The sequence below is a fragment of the Ipomoea nil genome, unplaced genomic scaffold, assembly GCF_001879475.1.
Source record: "Ipomoea nil cultivar Tokyo-kokei standard unplaced genomic scaffold, Asagao_1.1 scaffold2704, whole genome shotgun sequence".
Lineage (NCBI taxonomy): Eukaryota > Viridiplantae > Streptophyta > Magnoliopsida > Solanales > Convolvulaceae > Ipomoea > Ipomoea nil.
In genome coordinates this window covers 3,819,130-3,839,019 of record NW_017619132.1, presented here as the reverse complement: position 1 = coordinate 3,839,019, position 19,890 = coordinate 3,819,130, and the positions used below count along the sequence as shown (strand labels likewise).

The 19,890-nt window shown below is 34.3% G+C and overlaps 1 protein-coding gene across 1 annotated transcript; it reads left to right on the top strand.

The window, feature by feature from the left end:
* The first annotated feature begins 13,351 nt into the window (after window positions 1-13,351).
* On the top strand, window positions 13,352-15,302 carry LOC109155697 (vinorine synthase-like). The gene is made up of 2 exons (XM_019303316.1): window positions 13,352-14,130; window positions 14,733-15,302. Exons 1-2 carry the CDS (start codon window positions 13,352-13,354, stop codon window positions 15,256-15,258), a joined length of 1,305 nt encoding a protein of 434 aa, XP_019158861.1. The 3' UTR covers window positions 15,259-15,302.
* Window positions 15,303-19,890: the final 4,588 nt, after the last annotated feature.

Genomic DNA, 19,890 nt, shown 5'->3' with positions numbered 1-19,890 from the left:
TTACTATGTTAGGACCAACACATATGTTTTGAAAATGAAAATAACTAAAAGTGAGATAACACATATAAATCTATGACCAAAATAAGGAAAATGACTTAACCCTTAAAATTGAATAGCCTAAAATTCCCTTATATTTAATTCTATTTGAACTTATTTATTTATTTATTTTATAGATGACCAAAAATAATCATGCCACAATAATACTAGGACCAAATGACGGTGTTTTGATAAAAATAAAAAAAATAAAAAAAAAAGCTCTGATCTAAGATCGGGAGGTCGAACTCTCTCTCGTATGAAAATATTGGCATTATATTAGCAAGTTAGTGAGAATTATTTTGTATAAATTGGCATTGTACGATTGTTACATCATCATTTTCAATCTTCAATCACTTATTTCTCGTAATAGCAATTACACAATTCTTAAAGAACATTCTTGTCTTTTATCCATTTATTATATCCTTTAATTATAAAATTTGTTAATTCGTGTCACCCTAGTTAATTAAATCCATCAATATATATATATATATATATATATATAAAAGAAACGGATTGAATGATTATATGCGGTTAGGAGAGAAATACGAACCCATCACAACCGTCCATCTAGATAAATCTAATAGATCATAAACAATTTTAAATTTTATTTTAAATTATCATACATTATTTTTGTATTAAGTACTGAATTTAAAATGTAGTTATAGAAATTTGTGGTAACTTCATATACAGTAAACAGGGGTGGAGCCACTATGGGGGCTGGCAGTTGGCTCCCCTCCCCCACTTCACCCTAGGGATGGCAATTCTACCCGCACCCAACGGGTTACTCGCATTCCCGCCCCAATGGGTAATAAAATACCCGCATAATTTGGATGATGGGTGCGGGTATGGGGGAAAAATTTTAAATCCGTGCAGGTATGTGTGCGGGTGCGGGGAGAGGTATCCCCGCCTCACACCCGCCCCCGCATATATATATATATATATATGTGTGTGTGTGTGTGTGTGTGTGTGTGTGTGTGTGTGTGTGTGTGTTATTATATTTATGTCAATGTCAATATCAAAGTATTATGTCAATGTCAATATCTAGTCTCTACTTCAGTTGGTAGTTATTTGGTGAAGACTTTGATGCACTAATATTATAAATTGTAGTAATAAAATTTTTATTAGATGTAAGTTTCATATTATTAATGAGGTAATAGGCTATTACTAGGAATATTATTCCTGGTAATAGAAATGGTTATCAAACAAAGGAATATGCCTATTACTGGGAATGCTATGCCATTCGCGGCCTATTCCGTGAACCAAACGGGCCATTAATGTTATTTTACTTATCCCGTGAATCTGAGGCGGGGCATTGCCCCTCTATTTGGACTCAAGACTGGCTGGCGGGTCGATCCTGGCAGAAGACATTATCAGGTGGGGAGTTTGACTAGGCCTGTATATCTGTTAAAAGATAAGGCAAATGTCTTAAAGAATATAAATCTTGTGTGGAACAAAAGGGTAAAAGCTCGTTTGATTCTCTCAGTAAAAATATGAACCATGAAAGCGTGGCCTAAGGAACCTTTAGAACTTGGGAGGTGTCAGAAAAGACTAATCTCTACATGACATCTCTAATTTCAGGGAGGCTAGCAGAAAAAAATCCCAACACGGTTCCGTGAAGAAAACGTTCCGGGCTACCCAGAACGTGAACTTTCGTGCGAAGATGAATCCGCCGCTCCCAGATGCGACGTTCGGGAACCTATGGAGTCTGGCAAATACTACGGAAACAAGCCCAGACAATGACGACCTGGTGTTTCAACTGAGAACTTCCATTAAGGGAAATCAACGCGGAATACGTAGAAAGTTTGCAGAACGGAAAAGGGCATCCGGAACATCTCCGAAAGTTGCATGAATGTTACAGCGGCGAAGGGAAAACTGAGTTCTTAGAATTTAGTAGCCTGTGCAGGTTTCCAATATACGAGGTAGATTTCGGTTGGGGAAGGCCTGTTTGGGCGTGCATAACAAATTTTTTCTTCAAGAATTTCATTGTATTGATGAGCACCAGATATGGGGATGGGATTGAAGCTTGGATTAACATGCGTGAAGAAGATGATATATATGTATCGGAGCAGGGAGCTTGACACCCAGGTCAAAACTATAGTGCTACCATTAATATTATATTATATTGTCTGACCAATTAGCTAGACTTATTTTGCTTGAATGAAATTAAATATGAAATACTCATAATAATTATAAGATGTATGGTCGTTATCCCAGTGTTTTCATATTTTAGTGTTAGTTGTATGTGGGTTTTCCATTTCTATTTATTAATGAGAATGTAGTTCTTGTATTTTCCAGTGTTCCTTCCCATTCTATTTTTCTTTCTTTTATTCTTCGACGTATAATTACGATAAAATTACATACTCCATTATGCATGTTCAAATATTGTGTTGTCCCATTCATTAATACAGATGTGTTTTATATAAATTTCATTTGGAGTTTTACTACTTCGACTAGTAAAGCTAATTATTTTAAATCGATTGAGCAATTGAGCAATGCCTATATATATATATATATATATATATATATAAAAGGGACCACTCTTGTAAATGAGATCATGAGATTGCATCCCAAGCACCTAATCAATATAAATTAGTGGATAAGATTTGTTTTTATTCCCCAATAAAATTAGGATAAAATTAATGTATAGGGGTTACATAGTAATTTGGTTTCTTGTTTTAATTGGATTATAATTGTCAAGCACTAATTTTCATAATTATAGGAATTATAATCATGGTAGGTCTCAAAAAAAAAATGATTTCAATCGCAAACAAAAAATGATGGTCGTACTGATAAACGTAGCAATGGAAGACACAAATTCGGGTGAGTTTTTTTTTTTTTTTTTTTTTTTTTTTTTTTTTTTTTTTTTAATGTTTCTCCAGCTTTTGATATTTGATAGGAATACTATCAACTTCACTAGGCAAAAATATGTCCTTCAAAATAACCATGTCCCAAGAGTGAGATTCAGGATCGATTAGCCCATACACCTTAGAGTTACATAGATAATGTGGCAGAACCCCATGCGCGACCACGCTGCTTTGTCGATGCCGGCTATAGGCCATCGTCCGGCGAATCAACTTTTGGAGCGGTACTTCTAGCTGCGGATGGAACTTTTATGACAGCAACAAATGGCAAGTTACCCGTATGCTTCTCACCTCTTATGGCGGAGACTGCGGCGTGTAAGGAAGCTTTGTCCTGGTTAAGGGAGATGAATGTTACAATGGTGGATCTCCTAACAGACTGTGTTGGTCCCGATAGAGTGAGATGAGAGTCTAGGGGGGGGGGGGGTGAATAGACTCTTTTCGTTAGAGGCCCTAAACGTCACCTTTTGGTGTCTTGGCGCAGCGGATAAGATAGATTCGTTTTAAATACTTGCACGAGTTTGTGTACTTAGACAAACTTTCGGTAAGGATAATGAAGATGTGATATGAAAGCAAAATGAAAAAGCGTAAGTAAAGAGATGGAGAGGACACGAGATTTTATAGTGGTTCGGCCAATGTTGCCTACTCCACTCTTCTTCCACAATTGTTGGAAGGATTGCACTATCACTCTTAGTACAATTACACAAAGACTTCCTTGATCACTAAGCCGGACAGCCTTCATAGGTTTTTCAACTCCTAGAGTTTACTCCGCCTCTATCAACTTCTTCTCCTGAGTTGAGGTTGGTAGAAAGATTTCTTGAGTTCTCCAACGAAGAGATCTTGACTCTGAGATATAATAGCTGCAAACTGATGTCAAGACTTCCTTGAGGTATAAGACAAGTGATTCTTCAAATAACTTAACACCTCAGAAACTGGTTCACAAAAGCTTTTTGTAAATTGTAGATGTTTCAAGAGCTTTTGTACGTGAGTAAGTCGAGTGATAATGAACCAGCACCTTCTTAGTTGATGAAGGTGAGTTTATATAGGTGATGAAAATTCATCCGTTGGAGGGAGATGAAATTTTCGAACCTTTTAACCATTGGACAAGGACCGGGGAGCTTCATGCATTAAATGCATCATTAATGAAGTTGTACCATGTAGCCGTTGAAGGTATGGAAAGCATTAGGGTTTTGTCCTTTAGCTCCAAGAGATAGTACATCTTCATTTAATGCTCCTTGAAAAGTGAGTCCCATAAGATGAAGTCCTTATTGTCCTAGGATGTTGTCAAATCAGACAGGTGAAACATTCTTCTCGTTGTTGAAGAGAAGTAATGTTTAATGAAGATCGTCTTTTACAAACACTGTCCTTTCGTGTTTGTTGACAGCTCCTGCTTGACTCTTGTTGTTGTTCTTCATGTCTCGTGTCTTCTTTCGTCTTGGAGACCCTATCATCTAGTCATAACTCATTTCCGTGTGTTTGTCTAGCTTAACACGAATTACAAGGGAGTTATGACAACTCTCGTATAAGACGAAAGCAGCGAAACAAAAACAGCTAAAGGTTAGGGGTCTACTTTTCTACATTACATTGGTATCATCAAAATCCTAATACAATGTTCCTAACAATTTCCCCCTTTTTGATGATGCCAAAACCTATACTCTTCTTATAAGGCTGATAAAAGTTCCATAAGGATTTTTCTTATTTAAAAACAGCCATACTCGAGAGTTTACAAGTCCTTTTTCTAGATAAAAGCGTTTAATAAGCGATATAAGAACAAGTAACTCAAACAAGTGACACGAGATGTGTAACAATGAGAGTTTCATATATAAAGATGTGATCATTACAAAAACAAACTTCATAAATATAACAAGAGTTTAACTTACATTTCTAAAAGCTTTGATTTCTGTCGTTCAGCTTCCTTGAGCTCTTGGTCATCCTTTTCTTGTTGTCGCTTTAGCATCCTGTTGAAGTCAATTTTATCATTGATTTTTGCCCTGAAGACTTTGATAGGATTAGTCCTGACAAGCTCTTCATGTTCTCCTTTGATGTTCAGACCAGTGTAATTGTTGTAGGCTTCCCGAATGTTGCTTCCTTCAACAATGCCATACTTCCACCACGAGATCAGTTCAAACGAATTCATGCCTTCTTGGTAGCTCTTTCCTGATTCCTTGTGCACTTTGAAAGCTGCATTATGCATGACATTTTGTGGGGAATCTTTGGTTACACTCGAAAGATCTTCAATGAGATTCTTGATCCTCTTTCTTTCCATTGCTTCATCTTCTCTTCTCTTTTTATCTTCATCATGCTTCTTCCATAGTTCTTTGTTTGCTCTTTTGATTCTTTCATTTTGAGTGCTCATGTGGTTTTGTCTTGTATGGTTGTCTTTTGTTTTCAACCAAGTGGGATTATTGCAACCCTCGAATCGTTTGCCACTGCCTTCTTCATATGGGACAAAGTCCACAAAGTTTCCTATGCCATCCATAGTTACTTTGTTGTCTCTCATAAGCTTTTGCCTTAATTTCATCTGTTCTCTCTTTGGCAGTCCTGTGAAGATGTATTTGGCTTCAGAACCAAATGATTGTCGAGGCTTGATTTGTTTGGAGGATTGGTATCGACCATATCTTGACTTCGAGGATTGATGGCCACGATACCTGGAAGATGGATTAGGGTTCCTTTGATCATAGTCTCTTGGTGTCCGAGAGGGAGAGTGTCGTGCTTCACGATTTTGATCTTTCGTGCTATCTCTCGGCTGATCATCATCCTTATCTTTGTCATCATTTCTCTTTTCCCCCTTTTTGGCATCATCAGCACAAGTGGTAGGAGGAATGGAAGAGACCTTGTTGATTGCAAGTAAGATATCCTGAGCATATCCGAGAATTTGAAGTGCATATTCGCCCAGTTGGTACGAATTGTCCTGATATGTGTCAATCTTTGTACAGGCCAAATCCATATGCTCTTTGAGACCAAAATGAGAGTGCTTGATTTCGTGCTGTTGTCGCACAACTTTGTCAATAAAATAATTGTATAGGTATGGTTGAAACCAAATAGGGACATAAGGGAGAGCAAATAAAAATTAGGGCATAAAATATTAAATATATAATAATATTAAAGAGCTAACTGATGATTGCTAAACAAGGATATTGTGAGATAGTTTCCCACTTCAATTTGTTGTGTGATTTGAATACTCTTTTTGTCAATAGACCCCTCCCCCAAGTAGTTAATATGATAGGCTTAATTATGATTTTTTTTCTTAAAACAATTATTATTATTATTATTATTATTATTATTATTATTATTATTATTATTAAATATATGTATACCCTTAGGTCATTTTACATGTTAATCTAAACAACTAATTTTTTCAAATATATTTTTACCAACCGTTGATATAATTCGCTGGTCAAATTCGCTAATATAATCCGCTAACGCTAACCGCTAACTGCTGATTGTCAAACAAGAACATTGCGAGGTAGTTCTCACTTCAATTTGTTGTGTGATTTGAATACTCTCTTTGTCAACAAATCCCTAAAGTAATTAATATGATTGGCTTTATTAATTATATATTTTTTTTAATTTTTTCATGGTATTAATAAAATATTTGGTAAATAAATATATAGCATTATTTTGTATTATAACTTTGATATTTAATTAAAAAATAGTGCACAAAAAAGATTATAGACAATGTAGCGAATATAATCAATTGATGAATTTGAATGTAAAGAATTTTTACATTGGAGAAAATAAAGACAATATAAATAATAAAATTATTTCTCTTAATTAATTTATTGATAATGAATAATTTTTTTTTAATAAAGACATTGTAGGGACAATGTAGCGAATATAATCAATTGATGAATTTGAATGTCAAGAATTTTTATATTGGAGAAAAATAAATACAATATAACTAATTATGAAATTATTTATCTTATTTAATTTATTGATAATGAATAATTTTTTTTTGGATAGAGACATTGTAGACACATAATTCTAAATTAAAGAAATGCATATGTATTATTTTTTGTTGTAGCTACTAAATTATTATTTAATTTAATAAGAGTAAAATAGAGTACTAATTATGCCAACTTTGATTGGGATGAGGTTCGAACCTAAGACCTTTCTTATTGAAATCAATGAGTAAGTTAATGGTGAACTAACAGAAATTAACGGAAAAGTTAACGGATAATCATATTCATTATGGATAAATTAGAAAATCTTAAGGAAAAATTAGAATCTGATCAATCTGAGCCATTCATTTGATTAAAAAATTTGACCGCCATTTTTTCTACCCATTATAGGTCTAACTCTCTTGGGCTCTTATTAGTATAGTAGATATTTATCCACGATTGAAGTGTCAAATAATGCTCAAATACAACATTTTATATAATTAATTAATGAATTAATGAATTAAATCTTATTGTATCTAGAGCCGTCGAAACGGTCTCGCGGGGCGGGACGGGCCAAAACACACCAAAGCTCGTCCTCGTAGCGAGACGGGCTAAAAAGCCCGCCTCTTAGCGGGCTTGGAATGTGGCCAGCCCGCCTCGCCATGCCAAAGCCGGCTGGCCAATAGTTATGCTGTGCAACCGAATGTACCATGCGCATGGTGCATACGGTTCAAAACGATGTCGTTTTGATTAAAAACGCGCGTCCCACTTTAAAAAAAAAAATCAGGTTCGACTCTCAGCAATAGCATTATTGTGGATATATAGTTATGAAATTGTGGTTATATAGTTATGAATTTATGGATATTTAGTTCATTCATTGTGGATATTTAGTTCAATCATATATTGTGGATATTTAGTTCATTCATTGTGGATTTTTACTTCATTCATTCATTCATTGTGGATTTTTACTTCATTCATTCACTGTGGATATATAGTTATGAAATTGTGGATATATAGTTATGAAATTGTGGTTATATAGTTATGAATTTATGGATATTTAGTTCATTCATTGTGGATATTTAGTTCATTCATTGTGGATTTTTACTTCATTCATTCATTCATTGTGGATTTTTACTTCATTCATTCACTGTGGATATATAGTTATGAAATTGTGGATATATAGTTATGAAATTGTGGTTATATAGTTATGAATTTCTGGATATATAAAAATGCTATTGCCGGGAATCGAACCTGATTTCTTCTTTAAGTGGGACGCGCGTTTTTTTTAACCAAAACGACGCCGTTTTGCAACTGTATGCACCTTGCAAGGTGCATTTGGTTGCACAGCATAATTTGCGCCGGCTGGCGGGGCGGGCTAGCCCGCCAATCAATTTTTCACTGTGTTAATTTTTATTTTTTTTTTAAAAAAAATCACTGTACAATATCCTTTAAAAAAAAAATCACTGTATAGACGTACAGTAACACTACCTAGTATTGTATTCGTATAAATCTATAATCCTATAAGTTATAACACACTAACACAATTACATAAACCAAAATAACATGTATTAAATACTAAATATATATATATATACAAAATATATATATATATATATGTATTAGCAGGTCGCGGGCTAAAACCGTGACCCGCCTGCCCTGCCCCGCCTGGACCTGTGACCTAGGCGGGACGGGCTAAAAAGCCCGCCTCCTGGCAGATCAAAATTTGAAGAACCCGTTCCCTACCTACGACGGTACGAAACGGGTCGACCCGGCGGGTAAAATTCATTTTTTACGGCTCTAATTGTATCGGTTGTTGTTCATCACCTGTCTCCACTAGCGTGCCTCCATGTGCTCTTTTGACTTTTGTGTTCGATTGTGAGATTTCAATTTTTTATTTATATATTTAATTCTCTTTCCCCAATATATTTAATTCTCGATGCAGCACGTCGAGCACGAGGGTTTTAATTAATAATTTTAATAAAGTTACAATATATAGCACATTCCCACAAGCCTGCCAATATGTAGTGTAGTCCATAAAGAAAAATAATTTATTTGAAAACCAAATCAGAATATTAGGATTTTAGTCCAGCGCAGCATTCACGTTATTAAATTTTTTTGAATTACTAACTCTATTGCATCATAGTTTCTGCACAATTATTTAGAGGTCCCATTATATGTTATCTGTGTCCAATGTGCTTGCCGTTCACATAATTAAATAGTTAGTCATTGTTTATATTTAATCTAAATTTATATCTAGTGAAATATTAAGAGCCTATGTCCTATATGAAGAAATAAGGTACGTGTAGTTTATGTGCTTAAGGTGTGTTAGTTGTTAAAATTTAATGTGTATCGGCCTAAAATTTAAGGTTCATCATTTTCATTTTTAAGGCGCGTTGTTTTCATTCTTAAGGTACGTCGGTCTAGAGTTTTAGGTGTCTTGTTTTCTTTCTTAACACTACAAGAAATTTCACATTTAGTGATAATAGAAGTTATCACCAAAACTATCAATTTTGATCACTACTGAAATTAGTAACTAATTTTTGAAGTTGTCACCTGTCATCACTATATCCTCAATATGTAGTGATGTAGTTCATAAAGAAAAATAATTTATTTGGAAACCAAACAGGATATTTGGATTTTAGTCCAGCATCCACGTTCACATAATTAAATAATTAGTCATTGTTTATATTTAATCTAAATCTTAATCTGATTTAAAAGTTATTTAAAAGTAACTAAATATGTGAACAGATAATACGTTGTAAGTCGTAACAGAGTGAGTAATACTCAAACAAAAAATGAAAGTAACGGAATATACTCGGTGAAATATTAAGAGCCTATGTCTTGTTTGAAGAAAGGGAAAAAGAATCATAGTTTTAAGTTTATTCCTATGGTTTAAGTTTTGTTTAAAAAAAAGAGTAAATACCCAAAATGGTCCCTCACATATAGCTAAATTCATAAATTAGTTCTTGACTTTCAATTTCAACCAATTAAGTCCTTAACTTTGTAATTTTAACACAATATGGTCCTTTGTCTATTTGACCGTTTGTTGATTGTGATTTTTGAGGATATATATGTAATTTCATGGTCCATCGTCGGTTTTTTAAGGTTCTGGTTGCATTTCCAGACCGCACTGTTACATTTGAATCCACTGCCGAAAGCAATCTACCAAATCCGATCGCCTTTCTTCACCCTCCCTTTGAATTCAATGTAGTTGAGTTCGTACCAGAGCGAAGAAGACGACGTGTTTCTGAACCAGTGCAACGTCATCCTGGAGGCCTCCACGTGCTTCGACGAGAGCTGAAGGTTCTTCTGGAGATCATCGATCATGGTCAACAAACGGTCAAATAGATGGAGGACCAAATCGTGTCAAAATTACAAAGTTAAGGACTTAATTGGTTGAAATTGAAAGTCGAGGACCAATTTGTGAATTTAGCTATAGTCGAGGGACCATTTTGGGACCATTGCTTGGTGTTCAAGTAAATTATTTTCTTGACGGCGGAATAGCCGTCGGGGTTTGCGTGCCGCACAAGATCGCTGATGCACTCTCTATGGTCAACTTTGTCAATGCATGGGCTCTCATCGCCCGCGAAGGAGACGCCGCCGAGATCTTGCCGCCCAATTTTGGGTTGGTGCCGTCTCTTTTCCCGCCAACGACGATGGACTTAACCGGGTCTGAATTCTCGGCGACCCTTGGCGTGGCGACGAGGGAAAAGGTGGTAACCAGGCGCGTCGTGTTCAACAAAGAAAACCTGGCAGCTCTAAAGAAATCTGCGGAGGCCGAGTCATCGAGAGTGGGAGACCCCACTTGCGTGGAGGCCGTCTCCGCCTTCTTGTGGAAGCATTTCAGGTATGATGCCTATTGAGCTTGACTCAGATTTTGTGAAATGACTTGTGAGGTATACACTAAGTAGGAGCCGAAAGGCTAAAGTCAAATAGCACTACATATTATTTTATTTATTTTGTGAATCAGAGGCAGGGCATTGCCTCTCTTTTTGAATCCAAAGCTTGCTGGGGTTCAGGTTGGTTGGGGTGACACATTTGTTAAAAGATAACACGTGTCATAAGATGAGCTCAACCAGAACGTAAATCTCGTGTTGAACAGAACTACTGGTAAAAGCTTAGTTTGATTCTGATTTCCATGAATAAGAACCATGCAAGCATGGCCTAACAATCTTTTAGACCTTCGAAATTCGAAAATACTAATTTCCACATATCTTTAATTTCAGGGAGGCCAGCAGAAAAAAATTCCAACACGGTTCCGTGAAGAAAACGTTCCGGGCCACCCATATTAATGTGGAGTCCCCGGCCCGTTTCCAAACTTGCTCCTAACAACCCTGCAAATTATCTCATGAGCAGCAATAATACTTCTCCATTCGAAACTTATATTAGGCAGTTACCTAATGTAGCATCGATAAATTAAAAAAAGCTTTAGGAAAATATCTTGTCTTATAAAATCTGGGACGGGACACCAGAGATTGTGGATTTGTGAGGAACCTCCAAGCATGCTTACCTAACATTAAATGCACAAAGGTCCTTAAACCCTAATCTACCTACTTTCTTTGGGGCGCATAACTTGTCCCACGTCATCCAGTGTATACCTTTTCCATCAAGTGCGGGTAAGTGTTCCCGTGCAGTTGTGTGGTTGACGCACCTTAAGCACACAACAAAGCACCTTAAGAACACAAATCACGCACCTAAGGTTTTAAAATGGTTCACCTTAAGTTTCACACAACTGACGCACCTTAAGCATACAAATCACAAACCTTAAGAAGGAAAACAACACACCATAAGAAACAAAATATCACGCACCTTAAGTTTCAACTACTCACATTAAGCAGAAAACCTACGCACTTAAGCACAAAAACCAAACACCTTAAATTTGACTTAGATGCAAAAATTACCAAATTGCTACTGCATTTTTTTTTTTAATTTTGGTAATCCTAAACGTTGATTTAAGCAATATCAATGACTCTCCTTTCACCGCACTGGGCGCACCAACCGATCACATGCTCAAATACAACATTTTATATAAATAAATAAATAATTAATTAATTAAATTTTATTGGCCAAAGACTTTGTGATCGAGGGGTATAATTATCATTTCCTTAAATGATTAGAATCCTAGTATATGGTATTGACTTTTTATACTTTAGTAAGTTAAGAAAGTATGTGTAAACAATATAATATTATATTGTGACAGAGAAAAATAAATAAATCTTATTGTATCGGTTGGTGTTCACCTGGCCTGTGTCCACTAGCGTGCCTGCATGAGCTCTCGATCCACAAAATGAGGGTTTTAATTATAATATTAATAAAGTATATCCTCACAATCTAGCCAATATGTAGTGTAGTCCATAAAGAAAAATAATTTATTTGGAAACCAAATCAGAATATTTTGATTTTAGTCCAGCATCCACGTTCACATAATTAATAATTGTTTATATATATATATATATATATATATATATATATATATATATATTTTAATGCTACTGACTCTATTACATTATAGTATCTGTTTAAACATAGGGAAAGATCACTATATGTCATCTGAGCACAAAGTGCTTGACAATTATTGTTTACATTTAATCTGAATCTAAATCTAAATCTGATTTGAAAGTTATTTAAAAGTAATGGAATATATGAATAGTACTACATTGTAAATTCTAACAGAGTTAGTAGTACTCAAAAAAAAAAAAGTAACCGAATATACTCAGTGAAATATTAACAGGGCGTTTGGTTGGAGGGATTTTAAATTCCCTTCCCACTTAATTCTCACCTAATTCCAAATGCCATTAAATTCCGTAGTTTGGTTGGAGGGAATTGCAATTTCCCCATTTTCGCGATCATGGATTTAAAATCTCATGTCCCCCCCCTGTGATTTTAATTCCTGGGAAAAAATAATAGTGATGAGTCAAAATTACCTCTTCATTTTTTAACCTAAAATTAATGTCTAACAACAATAATGGACATTTTTGACATTATACTACTTATTCCCTTTCAATTCCCATGTATACCAAACATGGAAATTGAAATTCCCAGTAATTCTATTCCTGTCAACCAAACACTAGAATTTAAATTCTCACTTTATTCTCAGTAATTCAACTCCCATGGAATTACAATTCATTTCCTACATAATTCCCCCCTCCAACCAAACGCCCTGTAAGAGTCTATGTCTTGTTTGAAGAAAGGGTAAAAGAATCATAATTTTAAGTTTATTCCTATCATTTAAGCTCTTTTTTCTTTAAAAAAAAAATTTATTAATCTCCTTTCGAACTCTAAGAAAATATTCACTAATTGCAGTGACTTCGACAGTATTATATTCTTTATTTTGACCGACCTATTTTACGAATAATCCTTAAGACAGTCTAAGATGAGAGTTACTCAAATATTATATATTATATATAGTTTTTGTAGTTGTAACATCAGCATTATCATATCATTATTACATCTCCCTACTCGCTCTATATAAACACAACACAACACAACACAACAAAGCGTCATATATTTGTGTGCACCAAATTAAAGTTGCTACCAATCAACCATACAAATTAAAGAAAGTTTAGACTTTTGATGATGGTGTTGAAAGTGGAATTACTTTCCGAAGAGATGATGATCAAGCCATCATCACCAACTCCACCTCACCTCAAAACCCTCAAACTATCCTTTATTGATCAAACCTCGCCACCCATTTTCCAGAATTACATCTTTTTCTTCAATCATGCTACTGCAGATTCATCACAACTGCTGAAGCAATCTTTATCGAAGGTCTTGACCCTGTTTTATCCCTTAGCTGGACGGATCAAAGGAAACGATTTCATTGATTGTAGTGATGATGGCGCGCTGTGGGTTGAAGCTCGCGTTCATGGCTTCCTCAAAGATGTGGTTGGAAATCCATTAATGGAGGAATTGGAAAAGTTTCTTCCCATAGAGACTCAAAATAATGGTAATAATGATAGTGAGTTATTGCTTGGTGTTCGAGTAAATTATTTTCTTGACGGCGGAATAGCCGTCGCGGTTTGCGTGTCGCACAAGATCGGCGATGGACTCTCTCTGATCAACTTTGTCAATGCATGGGCTGTCACCGCCCGAGAAGGAGACGCCGCCGCCGGGAAAATCCCGCCGCCCAATTTCGGGTTGGTTTCGTCTCTCTTCCCGCCGACGACGATGGACCTGTCCCAGTTTGGATTCTCGCCGACCCTTGGCGTTGCGAGGGAAAAGATCGTCACCCGGCGCGTGGTGTTCGACAAAGAAAAGCTGGCAGCTCTGAAGAAATCTGCGGCGGCCGAGTCGTCGAGAGTGGGAAACCCCACTCGCGTGGAGGCCCTCTCCGCATTCATGTGGAAGCAGTTCAGGTATTGGCCGGAGTTTATCTTTTTTAAAAGATTTGGTTTCACGAATATTAACAAAATGACAATTTTGGTCCAGATGTTAATTCATACAAATTTTCATTCATAACTATTATTTTAGTGTCCACATTCATTACGTCGGTCACCCATTCGTTTAAAAGTAGACATACGAAAATATGAAATTATTAAGGGTATTTTTGCCCTTTTCAAATTAAGATCCCAATTTGAACATGAATAAAGCGATTTAAGCCCTAAGATCGATCACAATTCATAATTCTCCTCAAATTAAGATAAGATGATGAGGAAAACTACGAATTGAGATCGATCTTAGTGCTTAAATTCCCTTTATTCATGCTCAAATTCGGATCTTAAGTTGAAAAAGACGAAAATACCCTTAAAATTTTTAAATTTCGACATGTCTTAAACGAAGGGGTTACCAATGTGATGAATTTTGACACTAAAACGATAGTCGTGGATGAAAATTGATACGAATTAAACATGTGAATCAAATCTGTCATTTTGTTATTACTGGTAAGACCAAACTTGGTATTTTCTCTTTTTAAAAACACTCATGATTTTTTTTTTTTAATTAAAATGTCTAATTTCAGGGAGGCTAGTAGAAAAAAATCCCAACACGGCGCCGTGAAGAAATCATTCCGGGCCACCCAGAATGTGAACCTCCGTGCGAGGATGAATCCGCCGCTCCCGGATGCGACGTTCGGGAATCTATGGAATCTCGCAAATACTACAACAAGCCCAGACGAGAACGACGACCTGGTGTTTCAACTGAGAACTTCCATAAGAGAAATCAACGCGGAATACGCGGAAGCTTTGCAGGACGAGACAGGGCAATTGGAACATCTCCGTAAAATGCATGAACGTTTCAGCCTCGAAGGGGAAGCAGTTAATGAGTTCTTGGAATTTTCTAGCGTGTGCAGGTTTCCATTATACGAGGTAGATTTCGGTTGGGGAAGGCCTGTTTGGGCGTGCATAACAACTCTTCCCTACAAGAATTTCGTTATATTTATGAGCACCAAATGTGGGGATGGGATTGAAGCTTGGATTAACATGCGTGAAGAAGATGATGATATATATATGGGAGCAGGGAGCTTGACACCCAGGCCAAAACTATAGTGCAGTGCTACCAATAATATTATATTACTATATTGTAATTTGAATAAAATTAAATATGAAATACGCGAAATTATGGAATTTCCGACCATCTGAAAATAATCTTAAATCAAGTCGAAAGCCTTGTTTCGATCACTTTTGGTATTCGGAAAAACCTTTATTGCTATTTTCGGCCACTTTTTGCTTTCGACTTGATTTAAGATCACTCTCAGGTGGTCGGAAATTTCATAATTTTCAGCAATGACGTATAATTATAAGATGTATGGTCGTTGTCCCAGTTTTTCATACTTTAGTATTGTATTAATGAGAATGTTGTTCTTGCATTTTCCAGTGTTCTTTCCCATTCTATTTTTTTGTCTTTCATTCTTCAACGTATAATTACAGTAAAATTATCACCAAATATTAAGCTACAGAAGGTGCACTTTTAACAATTTTAAATTAGTGAATTTCTCGATGAAAAGCATATATAATATTGGGTGATGTTATAAATTCAAACCACAGGAACATACTCCATTATGCATGTCCAAATATTGTGTTGTCCCATTCACTAATACAGGTGTGCGTGTTTTATATAAATTTCGTTTGGAGTTTTACTACATCGGCTAGTATTTAAGATGTAAAATTTATAAAATTATTTTAAATTGGTTCAAAAATTGAGCTATGCCTCATACTCTATTTATATCATCATTTTAAATATAATTTAAATATATTTGTTGATAGACGACTTAAAAATAGTCATGTGACAATAATGTTATGACCAATATAGATGTTTTGAAAATAAAAAGGGACTAAAAGTTGAATGACACATACATATAAATTTAAAACCAAAAAAAAGGAAAAAGACTTAATCCTTAAAATTGAATAGATCAAAATGACCTTGTGTAGTTGTGTGTATGCAATGTTATTTGAACGATTTTTTTTTTTTTTTTTTTTTATGCAAGACTAAAAATGATCAAGTCATAATAATACTAGGACTAAATGAGAATGTTTTTTTTTTTAAGACTAAAAGTAGTTTTACTTGTTCATATATATATATATATATATATATATATATATATATATATATATATATATATATATATATATATATATATATATGTGTGTGTGTGTGTGTGTGTGTGTGTGTGTGTGTGTGTGTGTGTGTGTGTGTGTGTAAGTTCACGTGCGGCAACGTTGTTAGGTGCGGCCGCACTAATAGTTATACAAATATACATCATCCATGTTAGAAAATGCACACCAAAAAAACATGCACAAATTAGGTACGCATCACCAAAACGCACAATTAGGTATGAATAAAAGCACCACACAGTGTTCGGAAATACACCATTGGGTGTGGTGAGTTATATGGTGTATTTTTTTAGTGTGTTGTGTGTTTTTTTGGTGTATTTGTGATTTTCATTGTTGTGCTTTTTCCTAACACTATTCGTGTATTTGTGCATTTCAAAAGTTTTGTTCTTCTTGAGGGTCTAAACCATCCATCTGTTCAAAAATTTTGTCTCACAGAGAATGTGCGCGAAGAAGAAACACGACGCACATTAAGCACAAAACCTACGCATTTGATCACTGTTTTCTTTCTGTGTAGCCATTTACAGGGCTCTGTGTGTGTTATTGTGCATTGTTAGACAACACAATTTGTGCTCCAACAAACGCTCGTGAGCATTCGTTTGTTGCCCATTTGTGCATTCTTTTATTGCATATGTGGGCATTTTTTTGTTGCCCACATGTGTGCAATCTTTTTGCGTAGCCATTTATAAATTTATGTGTGTGTTATTGTGCATTTGAAGACATCATAGCTTGTGTTTCACAAATCATTTTATTGCAGCATGTGAGCTTAAACCACAAGGAAAATGTCAAGCACGTGACCTAAGTTTTGAGTTTGGGAGCAGGGAGCTTGACACCCAGGCCAAAACTATACTACGTGCTACCAATAATATTATATTGTGCGATCCAATTAGACTTATTTTGTTTGAATAAAATTAAATATGAAATACGCATAATTATAAGATGTATGGTCGTTGTCCCAGTTTTTCATATTTTAGTGTTAGTTGTATGTGGGTTTTCCATTTCTATTTATTAATGAGAATGTAGTTCTTGTATTTTCCAATGTTCTTTCCCATTCTATTTTTTTTTTTTTGTCTTTCATTCTTCGACGTATAATTACAGTAAAATTATCACGAAAGATTAAGCTACAGAAGGTGCACTTTTAATAACTTTAAATTAATATAATGAATTTCAGGATGAAAAGTATATATAATATTGGGTGATGTTATAAATTCAAACCACAGGGACATACTCCATTATGCATGTCCAAATATTGTGTTGTCCCATTCACTAATACAGGTGTACGTGTTTTATATAAATTTCGTTTGGAGTTTTACAACATCGGTTAGTAAGGTATGTAAAATTTATGAAATTATTTTAAATTTGTTGAACAGTGAGCTATGCCTTAATTAGACTCTATTCATAATATTATTTTTAAAGTCATTTAAATATATTTGTAGACGAATGATAAAAATGATTATATCACAATAATGTTAGAACCAGTGCAGATCTTTTGAAAATAAATAAGGACTAAAAATTGAATAACACATATAAATCTAGGACAAAAAAAATAGAAATTAACAAGTTAGTTAGAATTATTTTTTATAAATTGGCATTGTACAATTGTTACAACATCATTTTCAATCTTCAATAACTTATTTATCTTGTAATAGCAGTTACACAATTCTTAAAGCAACATTCTTGTCTTTTATCCATTTATTCTATTCTTTAATTGTCAGATTTGTTAATTCAGGTCACCCGAGTTAATTAAATCCATCAATATATATATATATATATATATATATATATATATATATATATATATATATATATAAAAGAAACGGATCGAATGAGTATTTGCAACCAGGAGAGAAATACGAACCCATCACAGCCGTCCATCTAAATAAATCTAACAGATCAGAAACACTTTTAAATTTTATTTTAAATTATCAGACATTATTTTGTATTAAGTACTGAATTTAAAATGTAGTTATGGAAATTTGTGTTAACTTCATATACAGTAAACAGGGGCGGAGCCACTATTGGGGCAGCTGACCCCTCTCCCCCACCCCCACCCCTCTATATATATATATATATATATATATATATATATATATATATATATATATATATATATATATACATATTTAGCATTAAATATTATATAAATACTATAGTTATGCTAAAATTGACAATATTTTAAGTAGTTTAGTTGGTTAAACTCCAGATTTGATGTTAAAAAGTCTATGTCATAGGTTCAAACCTCATAATAAGCAACACTTCTTCCCTTATTTATTTTATCTTTTTTCATTTCTTCATAAGATAAATTAAATATTTTTAGTCCACTTTTTTATGAATCATGTAATTAACAAATTAAATGTTCTTTTAATATACTTTTTATGAATCATTAAATTAATGTAGTATACAAGTTTATATTATACATTATTGTATTCGAATTAATTTTAAAAAATCGATCTAAGTAAAACAAATTAAAATTTAAAAGTAATTATGAATATAGTGTTATTCAAATTATTTTATCTAATTGATTAAGTTTCATATTTTGTCATAAATATTTTTACATTTTCACTTCACTCATGCATATTTGTTGCTCTGACCCTAACTATCATATAATCTATTAAAAACATTTTATTGTAATTTATAATGTGTTATGTATTTTAATATTATTATGACTGTTTGATATTTTGTCATTGACATTTTTAATGTCATTTAATCTTCGCCCTTACTCAAATGATTTTTTGAATCCGTCCCGAACAATAAAGAACTCTTTTTTTTTTTCACTATGTCCTGAATCATTAATACGCGTATACGACCCTCCAAAGCTGCTAGATTTTTCTCACATTAAACTTTATAAAAAGATATTTATCCATGATAGAAGTGTCAAATAATGCTGTTAGGAACAAGTGAATTTAGATTTTGATGATACCAAACTGTCTTAGAATGTAGACACCGATTTTTCGTTTATTAGACAAGTTCCGTATGACATAGGTATGAGATGTTAAACCATGCACGAGACTAGTATATTAGGTCTACATGAAGATTCAAAGATAATCGAAAGATGCTTCCAGACGAAAGAAGGATTAAAAGTAAGTCTCGGATGAACTGCTTCTACAAAAGGAACCTTCATTTAAGAAGAAAGGACGAAAGATGAGGACAATCTTTCGTCTCTCATTCCTAAGTTCTCTCATTCCTATGTGAACAAGTCAATGACAGACTTGTAGAAAGACAACTCTCATTAAAGGAAACAATGAGAATGTTGTCTATCACTCAGATGGGTAAATCATTAGGACAAAAAGTGTCATAGGAATGATTTTCACTAAAGACAATGAGCATTAAAAGGCTTGTACCATCTTGTCAAAAATCATGGACAAAAGTCATAATGCTTTTGGCTCCAACGGCTGTACAGTACAAGTGCATTAAATGCCTTTTGCCCACTGAGTAATACACACTGGTTTTTAGGTTTGAAATTTTCATCTCCCTCCAACGGATAGATTTTTCCACCTATAAATACCTCTCTTCACCTTTGAAGAAGGTATTGGTTAACTCACTCTTGCAATCTTAAGAAATGCTCTTCAA

Excerpts from the sequence above, each read along its gene's own strand:
- LOC109155697 (XM_019303316.1), top strand. The coding sequence starts at position 13,352 with ATGGTGTTGAAAGTGGAATTACTTTCCGAAGAGATGATGATCAAGCCA. Across the intron at positions 14,131-14,732 it reads TTCATGTGGAAGCAGTTCAG|GGAGGCTAGTAGAAAAAAAT; the intron begins GTATTGGCCGGA and ends GTCTAATTTCAG.